The sequence below is a fragment of the Megalops cyprinoides genome, chromosome 14, assembly GCF_013368585.1.
Source record: "Megalops cyprinoides isolate fMegCyp1 chromosome 14, fMegCyp1.pri, whole genome shotgun sequence".
Lineage (NCBI taxonomy): Eukaryota > Metazoa > Chordata > Actinopteri > Elopiformes > Megalopidae > Megalops > Megalops cyprinoides.
The window spans coordinates 9,255,953-9,271,412 of record NC_050596.1 but is presented as its reverse complement, the minus strand read 5'-3'; the positions used below and the strand labels follow the sequence as shown (position 1 = coordinate 9,271,412).

Here is a 15,460-nt window from a genome sequence, read left to right as displayed (position 1 = left end):
AAGATGAGAGTTAATTTAAAACGCATAGAGTGTAATATTACTTTCGCTTTCGGCAGTTGAAAGTGGTACTGAGTCAAAGTGATATGGTATCAGCTTTTAGGTAATGCAACATGACGGTACGTTCGAGTCCCTTTGCGAATTCCTTGTGCGTTTTTCTTGATAGCAATGTGTTATATCCATCAGTAGTGATGTGTCTGTACAATGCTTACATCGTGGTGCATCAGAAAGTTTCAGATGACTGTATATGATACATAAATATTTTCACAATCACAGAATCAGGGGCTTATGTAAGATTTTCATACAATCCAAATATTCTTTACTGAATAACTGTACTTGTAGCCTATGTAAAAAATGTAAAAAATGCAATGCATAAATGCATTTTTATGTAAATAGAATAAACATAAAAAATACTATTCTATCCTTGTTTAAACAATGCATTTGAATGAGCTATCCATAACTTTAGCAAGTTAACATATATTTTTGAAAGTGCTAGACATTATTTTTTGGGTAAATATTATAATCTCAGTTTGGAAAATGAATGTAACGAAAAAGTAAATATGAGGGAACGATATTGCAGAATTCATGATAATAATGTTTTTTAACCCCCAAGTTATTCAGAGCAGATTAGGTCGTTTGGCTGACATACACATCCCTGAATCTGTTTATCAGTGGTGGAAGCCGTGGTCAGGCTGTCCTTAATTGGACGAATTCACTCCACAGACCACAGTGTATACTCCATCCCAAAAAAACACACACTGCACACTGAACACTTGGTACTTAACATGAATGACTATATGCTGTAGCCTACCCTACTTTAGAGACCTTTACTGGCCTGATAATAATAACGGCAAGAATTACGCCGAGTGAACATCATAACGAAACTACCTAAATTGATATTTCTTTATGTGTAATTATAGTTTAACTGTATTTGTTTCATCGCGTTTTTACATTTTTAAAAAACTACTAATGCGAATCGACTTAAACTACGATGAGTAGTGTCTCGATTGATGTACTCTTGAAGCAACCACTAGGGTTTGCTACAGATATTTCCTCCTGGCTTGAATAAATTGAGGAGGCAGTGTAGGCTGCCTTAAATCTGTCTGTGCAGAAACGCTTTCCGAAAGCAGGCGGTGTGCTGTCACCGTGTAACAGGGCTTCATATAGAAACATGGCAGATGTGCGCGACTTCAGATGCGCCCGCGACGTCTTCGGATAGGTAAAAGCGTTCGCCTCCGGTGAAAAGAAGACAGCGGAAGATGGCGGCGAGGAGAACCGCTTTTCAGCCGCTGTCCAGCTCCGGCGCGCCGGAGAGGAAGGCAGAGGGAGACCGCCTCCAGGATGAGGCTGAGTGGTGTGCTTTCTCTCCGCACCAGGAGCCGGCGAAGGGAGCGTCAACTGTTGCCGGGATTTGCGGCGCTGGCATACACCACCAGGTTATGGGGGCTTTCGGAGGGGCAGGTCAGGTGGACGAGTCCTCCGACAGCGAGGGAGAGCAAGAAGAGCAGCAGAAACTCATCAGGAAAGTGTCCACCTCTGGCCAGATCAGGAGCAAGGTAAGCAACAGCTGGCTTTGACGGAGATATCCGAGGAAATAAATAAATAATAAATATCTGCTCAGGACTTTGAGGCCAATTTCGTATGGTTCTGTTCGTTTCATACGAGACTCTTCGTATTAGAGAAGATGTCATAGACGATATTATCGTGCATGGAACACTTTTGTCTCGGTTTTGTTGAATCTAGACGACAGGAGATGGTTGAGTGATTGGGAAAAGACGCAGATCGTGCCATTTTAAAACAACGTAAGCATTTCTCTTTCAAAGTACTTGCTACTACTGTACCTTCTGCATTTTCTCATTGTAATGGAGTCACATTTTTTGACATGATTTAAAATGAACTCTGAACAAAATGTAGCATACACTATTCAAAAGTTAGGAAGTAAGGTGATAGAAATACAGTATCATAACCAATAGTTGTGTTTACTAGAGATAAGTTGAACTTTCTTAGGAGAAGTAAACTTTTATGTACATATTTAGCAGTGTATGTGCCATGTTTCAATCAGAGAAAATGTTTATGCCTCATTTGGTAGATATTTAACTATTAAATAGTTTGGTTTTAATGACACTCACAACTTAATGATAATTAGCTAGCTAATGTTATATATATATATATATATATATATATATATATATATATATATATATATATATATATATATATAATATCTAATTATGTTATAAGAATTATTATATAGCTAATTATATTATAATTAGCTAGAAGTGCATTTCACCTAAACACTTTTACTTGTGAGGAGATTCTTAAGCATTCAACAGAATATAAATAAAGCTTACTAATGTCCTTACTATATGGGAGATGTAATGAATATTAATTTTGTTTTGAAAGCTGCACACAAATGAAGACTTTTTTTTTACTTTTCCCAAACCACAATATATCCAAATTCAGCACTATATTCTACCAAAGAGATTAAAAATTTAAAAAAAGTTCATTTATAAACATATAATCTTGTGGGTGTGACAATTATACCTATTGTAATGACTGGTTATTAACACAGTCATATGTGTTCACTTGAATATTAAGTATTGCATTTATCTTGTAATACCATTTAAAAGGGACTTTAAATTCAGTTGGGTAGAAGGATTAAATTTATAGCTAATTTATTCACATTTTTTGATATTGATACTGTACTTATTTTGCAGGATGGGAATGTGCAAAATAAAAATAGTTTTAATGACATATGAAACCTAGATTGTGGATATATGTTTGGGAATGCAAACAGTCTTTTAGTTCCAGTTTTGTTTCATATTAAAACATTAATGGATCAAAGAAATTAAGTGTAATTTTGTGGCGTTATGGTGTTCTTAAAAGGTATGTAGCACATTACAGATATTTCTTATATAGACATACTTCTCAAGTTAGAATTGGGGTTTATCATGTCTACCTTTTATTTAATCCTTTATGTGTAGCATACATTGAATAGTTCCCCACCATGAACAAACAAACTGACTGTATTATCTCATAACAATTCACATGTATGTGTAGTTTTACTGGACTGGAAATGAAAATGATGCTGCTGCTGATGATGATGTATTATTATTATTATTATTATTATTATTATTATTATCTTATTTGTATAATTGATTGATACACTTATCCAAGGCAAATTCTGAAATATTAGAAAGAAGAACACAATGTTTTATAGTTACAGTGAATGGCTTGAATAATTTTTAAACAATCATTTACTTTTACTGTCTTGATGTTCTATTGATAAGCAGTTCATATTAATCTAACTCAATGAGAATGGATGGATGATCAGTGAACTCTCCTCCATAATACAATTGAAATTGAATAGGTTTCATACTTGTCGGTCAAAGTGAAGTCTAATTTTCCTCTATAAAACTTGAAGAATGAGCTCAGTTGAGCTGAATTGTGAGCAGTAATTGCCTAGTGCAATTGAGAAAACAGCATTCTCAAATCATCCATTGTTAACAGTCTTGCTCCCACTTTGACTACATTGATATAAATAAGCTCCCTTTTTCTGACCAGAAAAGATTCACTCAATTATTGACAGCAGGTTTACACCCCCATGCATTATTTAAGAAGATTATGCTTAGTGTGTTGCAGATCAGGTTCTGGAAATGATGGGGGTAGGGCCTGTGTTGCCATGCTAATTAGCAGTTCACTAAAAACCAGAGCTGTAAATAATACTCTGCTGAACATACTCAAAGTGTCAGGTAATTCTTCTTGTTGCCATGGAATCACACCATGCACAGGCTTGTAAAGGGCTTATCTGTTCTGAGTTGGTGTGTTGTAGATCATAGACGAAGCCTCTCCCATGAGTCAGTAAACCCAAATCTGGACATTAAAGGCAGTCACGTGAGAAAGGATGTTGCTCCTATTGCTGCTGGGCCTTTCTTCTCTTGTCCAGAGGCTAACAGGACTCCACAGACCTGTTTGAAATGGACTGATGGCACACTAGTCTGTTATTGGAAACTTTGAAATGATGACCTAAACAGGAATTTCATTAACCCATCTCACCAACATTTAACAATTACAAGATATTAGCAATACACCAACAAACAAAGAGGCTATTAGATATAGACAGGTTTTTGGGGACAAGAGAACACCCTCCTTCACAAGGACACTTCTGGGTTTCTTTCTCTCTCTCCTGCTCCTGTTTCTTTTTTTTGTGCTGTTGCTCTGGGATGTTCCTGACCTCCTTCTTTCTGCCCTGCTTTGTCAGTGAGGGGATTTAGCCTGTGACTGAGCCAGAGGTGCAGGACACGCCACCTCACCTCGCTGCGTTGAGCTTGTCCACAGTGACCTTGTCCACAGATGTGGTGTCCTTAACCCCTAAACCCAAATGTGAAGAGACGAGCCGGGAGGACGTCACATATGCGGACAGGACCGCTCGATCGCCTCTGGCATCTGCAGCCATCTCGCGTTGTCTAGCTCCCATACGAAACCCCTCTGTGTGTATTCTCTGGCCCGGCGTCCCGGGGCCAGCGCTGCCGCTAATGTCGCCCAGGGGCCACGAAGCAATGCTCCTCTCCGCTGTTTGCGCAGAGCAGCTCATTAGAGCGGCTGTCTGGAGCTCCCCTCCCCTGTCCCTGCCCACAGCCTCTGCGCAGCAGGCCGGAATCCATGCGTCTCCGACTGCAGTGGTCTGTGACATATTTTCTCCCTGAGTTGCCGATTCCATGGTAACCACCGCCCACGTCTTCATCTAGCTAATGGGGGGGAAATACCTTGAGCAGAGGCGTACAGTGGCTTGAGGAAATGCGCGTTTCGGTAACACTTCAATCCACCAAGAACGGGCCCGCAACTTTGCACGCATCAGGGGCGGAGGCGGCGTTCCTGCTGTCTGGGAGGTCTGTCAGTCCTTACAGAGCGGGAGGATATCCTTTCCTTTGTCATTTTTTCCGAATTGAGCAGCGAGTGATGTTAATTTACTTTCAATCTATTGAACTTGTGGTATGTTTTGAAAGATAATGTAGAGGACAAGTGGAATCTGATGTCCTGGATCAGATATCGGTCCATATGATGTGGCCTCTATTGTTTTAGTGGTCCCCTTGGCTTTGTTCAGCTTCAAAAGGTCTCATGCAGGCTGAACTGTCGCTGCCGTGTTGAGCTTGATTCACCCAACAGCCATATGCTACTGACTAAACAAGGAAGCAAGGGCTGGATGGAAAATATCCCCTTAGTTTTCCTTGGTTGTATCAGATAGAGACTTAAAATAGGTCAAGTGCTTGCTTTTGGGGTGTGCAAACTCATCTACCATGAGGGCAGACTTCTGAATTTCACCTGAAAGGGGTACACTTGAGGACCATGCATGTCGGTGCAGGTGGCATTTTCATCATTAAGTGTCCTCCTCCAGGCTACACCAGGTGCGGTTTTTATGCGTTGTCCCCTTTATGTAACCCTGTTTTCAGAGCTGCCAACTGTGTATTAGACTCTGCTTGACACAATGACCTCTGCTCGCGCAAAGAAGCGCTGGAGCGGGACAAATGCAATCCTTCAAAACACTCACACGTGTCCAATGGCTATTTTTCACATTGCACGTAACACGGCACACTACAGTGGAGCGGATGCTCATTACAGCATAGGCGCCACTCCATTGACATCATTAGAGTTACTGACAGGCAGCTGACCAATCACAAAGCACCTGAGAGCAGTGAGGTGAAGGAACCCTGGCTGACCCATCCACCCTGGTCCCTGGCGGAATGAGGTGAATTTGTTTCACTGCTCTGACAGTAGAACTCCAAAAGTGAACACCTTGTCGTCAGAGTCACTTGGGATCTTGCACCGGGTGCCGTAGCCTGCTGTTCCTGCACTGTGTGCCTTGTGTTTAGTGAAACATTTGGTTTTGTGCGGGAGAGCTCACTAGTGGATGGCTACCTGAGGCTGCATCCTTCCTTTCTACAGTGAAGGAAATGGAACGCCGGGTACACAGCAGTTTGTGTCATTCCAGCTGTGTACACAAGTGCAGGCTCCCACACTGTGTGCTGGTGAATCGTCACAGAACAAACTTCACGCTTTTATCAGTTCTTGTCAGCAAATACAAGATGGGAAAATGAGAGCATAGCAGAGCCTTGTATGCAGTAGGCTCATAGCATCCTTCCATTTGGAGAATATTGTCCAGTGCTGTAAGAGCTCCAGTTTATACGTGTACGGATTGTCACTTAGGTAGGTAATTTCAGCATTAGCTATGCTAATCAGTTGTTTCTTCTGGTGGAGCTGTGCGTCTAAAGTGGTCCTTTGTTTCCCCCACAGTAACTGAGATAGGATTCGGTATGTGAACAAAAGAGGAATCTGACAAGGCTCTGGAGAGTTATTGTAGGTGTTGGTTTCAGCAGATTCTCCCCTCTGGAGTAATGGAGAAGACAGCGTGTTAGGCAAGTGCTGTCACCTCGGAAATTGGATGAGTGTCTTGCCGGCGTTCACAGGTAGCTTTGGTTTCTGTCTCTTATTGTCTGGCAGTCTGGTTATGTAACATGACACAGCGAGACTCCGGGCTACATGTTAACGGGGGTGTAGGCATGGCTGGTGCAGCACAGATGCTGTGTGAGACACAGCAGGAAAACGAAATAAGGTTTATTGAGGGTTTTCCAGCCTGCTGCTCTCGTCACTCCCTGCAATGCACATAATATTAAATTCAATGGTTTAGCTTAAAAAGGGTATATATGCAGAGCCTCAAAATGGTTTCTCATGGATTAGGCAATTTGAGCTGTTGTCCAGGTGCTCAGGTTAGATAGGCTAGCATGGTTGGAGTTAACAAATGGGTCATCTGCCAGTGGCTCTAGAAGAATAATGCAGAACTATTTAGCTGGTGTGTAGAACAGTATTCTGTGTGTTACTTTCCAGTAATAAGTGGGGTCCTCCTAATTCATAGCTAATTCAGGACCTGCTAGAGTAGAAGTGATGCTCCAAGCCTTGCCTTGTGTCCCAGCTGCTCCCTGCACTCTTTTCCAAACTCCAAAAGCAATAGCAGAGCTTTGCATCAGATACCCCTGCTGGAAATGTATAAACATATTTCACACATACTGATCTTATGACAAACATCAAACAAACCGTGCACTGTACTAACTAGAGACATTTTCTGATTCTATCCACTGTCCGTTTCTTAGAACTAAATTGGTCTCTTTCACACTACCTTAATTTAACTTGATCATGGCAGATATCAGTAGAATCCATAACACTCTCAGAAGGAATGTTGCTCCCTTCTTGTATCAATGTCTGCTGATAAAGGTTGCTCCCCCTTTGGTTAATCTTCTTATGCTCCTTTGGGATGTCTGTGTTTATGCTGTAGTTGAACCACAAGCACTGAGAGTTTTTGTGGGCCAGGAGCCAGCCCATGGACCAGAAACAGTCGATATCTGATTTCAGTCACTGATTGCACTGGCTGGCTCCATTTGCAAGCCAACAAACAGTAGTTACAATTAGGTTCACTTTACTTGCAGGACAAATTAAGCATGTATACAAGGTAGCTTATAACATACACTATATGGCCAAAGTATGTGGACACCCCTCCTAATTATTGAGTTCGGGTGTTTCAGCCACACCGATTGTTAACAGGTGCATAAAATCAAGCACACAGCCATGCAAACTCCATAGACAAACCTTGGAAGTAGAATGGGTCGTACTGGAGAGCTCAGTGACTAAACGTGGCACTGTCATAGGGTGCCATCTTTGCCACAAGTCAGTTTGCAAAAGTTCTGCCCTGTTAGATCTGCCCCGGTTGACTGTAAGTGCTATTATTGTAAAGTGGAAGCATCTAGGAGCAATGACAGCTCGGCCACGAAGCGGTAGACTACGCAAACTTGCAGAGCGGGGCTACCGAGTGCTGAAGCACGTAGCATATAAAAACCACCTATCCTCTGTTGAATCACTCACTACAGAGTTCCAAATTGTCTCTGGTTGCAACATCAGCACAAGAACTGTGCATCGGGAGCTTCATAAAATGGGTTTCCATGGCTGAGCAGATGCACATAAGCCCAACATCCCTATGTGCAATGCCACGTGACGGCTGGAGTGGTGCAAAGCACGCCGCCACTGGACGCCGGAGCAGTGGAAACGCATTCTCTAGAGTGATGAATCACGCTTCACTATCTGGCAGTCTGATGGACAAATCTGGGTTTGGCGGATGCCAGGAGAGCACTACCGACTGGAATGCACAGTGCTTACTGTAAAGTTTGGTGCAGGAGGGATAATGATCTGGGGCTGTTTTTCAGGGTTTGGGCTAGGCCCCTTAGTTCCAGTGAAGGGTAACATTAATGCTACAGTATACAAAGACATTTTAAAATTGTATGCTTCTAACTTTGTGGCAACAGTTTGGGGAAGGCCCTTTCCTGTTTCAGCATGACTGTGCCCCTGTGTACAAAGCAACGTACATGAAGACATGGTTTGACAAGTTTGGTGTGGAGGAACTCCAGTGGCCTGCGGAGAGCCCTGACCTCAACCCCATTGAACACCTTTAGGATGAATTAGAATGCCGATTGCAAGCCAGGCCGACCTCACGAATGCTCTTTTGGCTGAATGGGCACAAATTCCCACAGAAACACTCCAAAATCTTGTGGAAAGCCTTCCAAGAAGAGTGGAAGCTGCAAAGGGAGGGGGGAGGCAACTCCATATTAATGCTCATGGTTTTGGAATGGGATGTCCAATAAGCTCAAATAGGTGTGATGGTCAGATGTCCACATACTTTTGGCCATACAGTGTACCTTGTCAGCCAAAATTAGCACCTCCCTTGTCAGTAGACATTTTTAATCGAGTCAGCTAAAGTTCACTAGTAATGTCTAAGTAGATTACTATTAATGTCTAAATGGATTTCCAAGGGCAGGGTTCTTTATTTCTGAAACAGTGTAAGACAGTATAAAGATGCATGTTGCTTTATGTGTAACTTGTTCATGTGAAGTCTTTCTCATTGCTCATGTATATTTAAGGAAATGCCATTTTTTCTCGTGTTGAGGCATTTCCTGGTTCACCCAATGCAGTTCTTAATGAGGTGAGTGCCAGGATAGGTAAGAAGATATCCAATTTTGGGGATGGTAGAGATAAATATGACATTCAGATCCCGAAAAAATGTTCCAGTGGCCCTCTGAGATAACTGTAACTCCAAATTGTGAACTGTGGCAAATATGTATAACCAAAGATTCTGGCTTTCTGACCTTGACTTTCATATCAGATTCGCTGACTGGCATCAAAAGCAAACAAGATCTGATTGCGATAGTATTACGTGATAGTATAACAATACTTGCAGCCATATATCTTAAGGTGGGAGCTTTGACGTGCCATTAGAATGGTACTGACGGTTTTTTATATAATACACTATTACTTCAGCCCTGGTATAAAACAGGTGTCTCTCCACTTCAAGTCATGCAGAATAATTCCAGCAGCATCGCTGGTGGGCAGAATGGCCTCATCCCTTTTGACTTGTTTCCTCCTTTACTTGTCAGAGACTTTCTGAAAAGCCTGCTTAATTAGCAGAGAGCGAGGGAGGAGCACGAGTGGAGCCTCCGGCTTGGTTAAGTGATTACAGTGGAGCTATTCTGCAGGAACATAATCTCCTGCCGAGGTCAAGCCGTTTGAGAGGAGCACAATTGTATCTGCATTATACAGCGGGCCAAGTGGCTGAAAGAGATGCGGCTCCCTTTCGGAGATGCGTATGAAAGGTCCGCTCGTGTCTATGGCACGGCCATTACTGCGGCTGGTTCTGTGATGTCTGGGTAGAGTGTCGCCCACTTGGCCCTGTTCCAGGCAGACATCTGCAGGTGAGCAGTTGCTCTGCCGTTACTAGTCGGAGTAGATACTAACACGTCGGGTCGTGGAAGAAACCCAATGGATTACGAGAGGGTGACTAAAATCAGAGGGGCCTACCTTTGTGAGGTGGCTGTTAGGGAGCCTCATATTACCTCCCCTGTGTTTTAGTTTTGTGTGTAATGAATTTCATTGTGCAACATTTCTTCATGAGATTGGAAGAGTGTGGCTTACTCTGTGTGTGTGTGTGTGTGTGTGTGTGTGTGTGTGTATGCGTGTGCATCTATAAGTTGTAATGCACTTGTTCTTTTATTTTATATGTTCAAGTGTAAGTCAATGTCAAAAGTTTAGTCATGCTGTATCCGTGCATTTTAAAAGATGAAAAAGTGAAGTTTTCAGAAAGGAAAAACAATCAAACTAAAAATTCAATATCTGCAATCAGTAAAATATAATTGACCATTCTAGTTAAATAAGGTTTAACAAGATTAGTAAGAAACAGAGGAGGCAAAAATGGAAATGGACATTTGGGAAATGGAATAATCATTCAAAACAATATATCTATTTCAAATTCAATTGCTGCACTTCCCACGGCGTCAGTCATAAGATTCAGCCTCAGTTTATGTTGGAGGGAGCCATTTGTCAGTTGTAATGGGTTTTTCATTTCATTGAATTATAAATGATGTTATTATATTTGGAAATTACCTGCTTTTCTGTATGGTGTGTATCAAGACTCCCCTGTATTCAGGGTGTATGTCTCCTTTGTTTGAATAACTAACCAAAATGTGCCCCTAAATTACCTTCTAAAACCATGCACAGGGAATTTATGTGACACGTTTGAACTGCTACTGCATGTGTGTCCAGCCACAAATCATCCCAAGTCGTGGCTGATTTTACATGGAGGGGGTGATAGAGTTTACTTACAGCTCGCCAGCGGGTGTAAATAGGGATGTGTGGGTTTGTGCAGGCTGAGAGGAGCTGGGTTTCCTCAACGGCAGGATGAAGACCTGTTTTCCTCATTCACGCTGTCCAGGAACTGCTATTCTGAGATCTTTTCCCCAGAGCACCGCTCCACCACACCTTTGTTGATTTTCCCTGTGTGTGTGTGTGTGTGTTTGTGTCTGTTTCTGTGTGTGTCTGTGTATGTGTGTGTCTGTATATATGTTTGTGTGCATACGTGAGTGTGTGAAGGTCAGTGTAACAGGTAATGGTGTGTGTCAGAACAGGAGTCAGTTCCATTTCAGTTCAGTTCAAGAAATTGATTGAAATTCAATTCACAAATTGAAAAATCTTCATGTAAAATGATGAGCAGTTTTCATTTAAAGAATTGAACCTCGGCTTATTCCCTGAAATGGCTGAACTAAAATGGAATTTACCCCAGATTCTTCTGTGTGTATTTGAACCTAAGGGCTTCTGTGTATGAGGGAGAGGGAGCAAAAGAAGGAGAGAGGGATAAAGAGACATGAGTATTGGAGTGTTATGAGGGTCTGACAGTTAAGTAAAGTAACGGTCTATGAAGATATTGTATCACATCTCACTGGGCAACATACTTCTTCCTCCTCTCAACCTAGCTCCTCGAATAGCCCATGTATTTCTGCTGTGGCAAGAGGTGCCAAGAATTTGTACTTCTCGTTCCAAACAAACAGCCTGGAATGACTTTTTATTGTGGTAGCAGGCTGTCAGTAGTATCCACTCTGAGTCATGTGGATCTCATTATGTCTCAGCCAGGCATGCGTTGTAGGTGATAATATTGGATTAGCTTAATTGTGCTTGCACCTCATGCCTATCTGAGGGTGAGATCTTTTCAACACAAGAATGTGGTGCGCTGTGCTATAGAAATGCCAAATAATGTATAATGGTCCAAGCCATGTACTTGGAGAATCCATACTGAAACTAAACAGAATGTCACCTTGCAGCTATTTGACAGGCAATGTTTTTTGTATATACATTACACTGCATGGGAACTGCTCATACAGGTGTTCACAGTATCATTCAATATTTATATAGTTATGGGTAAGTGGGATTTAACCTGTCTTCCTGAAGGAGAAAAGGAAAGCGAATAAATGTACGAGGCACAAAAATGCTTAAATGAGCTGAGAATATTTGTGACTATTGTTACGTACAGGGGAACTAAATGTAGATGGTAGCTGGCTTGTTTTGAAGGTCCAGTGTCTTGAATGCCCTCGGGGATCATAGACCTTGCTTGCTCCAGGTTGGATTTGTTGATCCAAATCCGTAACAGTGATTGGATAAACAACGAAAGGTGGAAACACCAAAACAAGGAAATCATCTTTCTAAGAGGTGGCTAGTGTCCAGTACGTCCAGGACATATCAGATAACAGCGTTGTGTATTCTGATGTCAATATTTATTCCAAAAAAAATTGTAGTGGCATTGTCCTGACTACTGTTGAAGTTAAATCTTTTTGCTTGGGAACACCAGCAATTAACAGCAACACATCAGTGTTATAAAAAGTAAGTCGAACATGGTCTTATACAGAAACAGCAATGGTCTACTGTATTAAACTCACTATTGAATGGTCCATGGCAGAGCAGTGGTTTAACAGAGCATACTGGATGTCACAGCAGTGCTGTGTCTGTGTGTCTGCAGAGGGGGAATTCTCTGTTAAGTTCACACAGCTGTGCAGCGGGACGTCATAAAGAAGCCTGCGTTTCTGTGTGTAATTCTCCCCAGAGCATGTATTCCCGCTGCTAAAAATATCCTCCCCTCTGTGCCCCCTGGGTTCCTGTTGTGTTGGAGAGCTTTTCCATGTTCATGCCATATCTGTAGATGAATGGGAGGGAAGGACCACGTCCCCTTCCTGGTCTGTGTTCGTTATTGTTGGGGGCCAGTCACATGGGCTGAAGTTGAAAGACCGGCCCACTGAAGGGTGCTCACTCATGGAATAACCACCATGCCGCTGGAGTCACCTGAAACATGCAGCCCCTCCCACCCAAACCTCTCATCACCTCAGCTTACCTTTAAGGTTACTTTCATTTCAGTGGAAGTCCATTACTGTGAAGCACATTCTGACATGTTTTATAAATTTGTTAATTGATAAATTCAACAAATGATATAGTCCCTATTTAATAGATTGATGGTTGTGCTTTGGAAGCAGTTGCAGCAGGCAGTGGTTTGAGTTGAAAGGTTAACTCTGGATCTGGGAATGTCAGCTGGAACATAGGATTCTGTGAACTTGTATCCTAAATGTGATTGGACTCTGACTAGGACCCTGTCCTATGGGAGGCTGAATCTCTGTGGGGTGGGTATTACAGTAGCTATGTTCAGAACAGTACAGTACACTACAGTGCAATGTTTCTAAGCAATGCACACACTGGAAATGGTTATCCTTTCCTGACTATCGTTTACCTTGTCTCTCTTCTCCCAATCATAAAATTGTCCTTGGATCATACCTGATCTTGATAGGGCTTCCTGTATATAAACACAGCTGTGTGGATAGCAGAGGAGGTATGGGCTGTACTGTGCATGCATGCCGGTGCATTTCTCTTATGCTTCTGTCGGAATTGAGTGCACAGCACACACTCATGCGAAATAATTTTACGAATGTGTGTCAGTCTGCCTCCCTTGACAAAAGCTGGGGTTACATTTTACTGCTTTGAGCCTCCCGGCCTGTTTCGGTGGACAGCTGATCAATCTAATCCGAGTCAGAAGGTGTCTGTGAGTGACATTTACATGTTTAATGGTGAGGAACCGGAGCCTGGCATGTGGCAGCAGTGCCACTGTACCATTGTGATTAGCACAGACCCCCAGGTCATTGTTTCAGACACAGCTCTGCATTAACTGTAATCTGCAATTAAATCACTCTAGGCGTCTGATAGCTCACTTCATTAAGTAATACACTCGGCTTCATCGAGCGTTGGACAGCCTTGTGTTAAATAACTCCGTGTTGTGTTTGATTCGTTAATCCCAGTGGCGTGATTCAGCAACGCAGTTTAAATATAGACATGGGGTTATATAATGTGTACATGTTTAATGAGTTTGGTTTTTTTAAGTTTTTGGGTTTTTTTTTTTTTTGTTGCTTTTCAGACAAGCGTAAAGGAAGGGTTACTGCTGAAGCAGACCAGCTCTTTCCAGCGCTGGAAAAAGCGCTACTTCAAGCTGAGGGGCAGAACGCTCTACTACGCCAAAGATGCCAAGGTAGACCTTTGTCTGTGTGGGATGGAGGGAGGAATGACAGGTTCACAATGTGCTGACAGGAATCACTGCGGCATGTCATTTATGACATCTTCAGCTCGTTATATGAATACACCACCTCTTAATATTGAATTTCGCTGTATTTGTTATTTTTACTGTTTCAGTTGTTTTTATTGCGTAAGCACTGCAATTGAAATGTATACAGTCATTTCGAATATAGGCGAAATAATGAGCAAACATTTGCTAAATGTTCTTTTCTTGTCAGTGTAATGATGTTATGATTCTGTGTACTTATGTCTGATTTGCCCCAGCTGACATAAAACTCTTCTGCTTAGAAACATTATTTCATGATTTAGAATGGCTAGGCTGGACTCCATCCTTTGCCTCTCCGACATGCCGAAATTAACCCTTCAGCTAGGTCAGCGTGTTGCCCTGCCCCTCCAATAAGCTTTATTTACCAAGCCTCTCTCTCTGCGTTCCCTCCCACTCTTCGCAGTCTCTCATCTTTGATGAAGTCGACCTGTCGGATGCCAGCGTTGCCGAATCGAGCACGAAGAATGTCAACAACAGCTTCACGGTAAGCGTCCATTTTGGCGAATTACTTCAGCCAGGGAGAACAAGTAAACGAAACCAGCTGTGCGAGGCGTAGTAAAGCTGTCCTGGGCTGGAGAGCGGCCTGACTGCTGTGGGCAGACCGGTCCAAAAAAGGCAGCCTCATTCAGGCGGTCCCGTTGATGGATGCGGTGTCCCTAATCCTACCCCTCAGTTCCATCCACAATCCTGACCATAATGGTCGTTGAATGTGTTGAGGCTACCGATGGAAAGGATGGAGAGGAAAAGGATGATCATACTGTAGGTTTTAAGGCTAACTGATGTTAGTAGTCATTAGCTAGTAAAACTATCAATTCTCTTGTCTCTGTGTGGAAACTCAGTTGTGGATGGTAGTCTTCTCTTATCAATCATCTCATGTGCTCTAGAGGCAGGAGAGTGTGACTTCATCTTGGATCAAAATGGACAAGGGTCAGTGAGAGCAGGCATGTCCTTCCATAAACTGCAGCTTGCTCCCCCGGCTGGGCTATAAATAGCTACAGATGTCAAGTAAGAAAGCTCCAAGGAGAATGATGAGCTATATATAGTGACTGTCTTCAGCGCTGCAGTTAGCATCTTTTCGCAAACGCAACTGCTCACATTGTGTGGACGAGAATCCATGCGTGACTGAGTGTGTGTCTGTGTGTGTGTATGTGTGTGTGCATGAATGTTATGTCATTTTGCTGCTGAACGTTCTCGCAGTACTCCTGTGTTCTGTTGGTCATGCAGTCGTATCTCTGCTTAGTTTTTAAAAGACAATAAAAAGACAATAACATTAGATGTTGGTGTTGGATGGACATTAAACTGACTTGTAGACTGTGAAGCAGAGGCGTTGACAGCTCTTGACTCAGAATCCTCTGGTGGGTGAAAATCGTGAGGGGATGGGGTTGTCATGAGCTCTCTAAATAGTTGGGGTTTGGCAAACAAAACAGTAATTCCCGGATTTCTCTA

At 42.5% G+C, this 15,460-nt stretch overlaps 1 protein-coding gene across 3 annotated transcripts in view; it reads left to right on the top strand.

Annotated features, from left to right (window-relative positions):
• Positions 1–15,460, top strand: part of LOC118789041 (diacylglycerol kinase eta-like) — a 43,898-nt gene that overhangs the window by 617 nt on the left and 27,821 nt on the right. For 2 of the 3 annotated variants that reach the window (XM_036545329.1, XM_036545331.1), the window contains exons 1-3: positions 1,112–1,553; positions 13,814–13,924; positions 14,418–14,498. In XM_036545329.1, the coding sequence (XP_036401222.1) occupies positions 1,257–1,553; positions 13,814–13,924; positions 14,418–14,498 (489 nt within the window). In that variant the 5' untranslated portion in view covers positions 1,112–1,256. Of the gene's footprint in view, positions 1–1,111; positions 1,554–13,813; positions 13,925–14,417; positions 14,499–15,460 lie in introns of those variants that run through there. The other variant, XM_036545330.1, reaches the window with a different exon arrangement.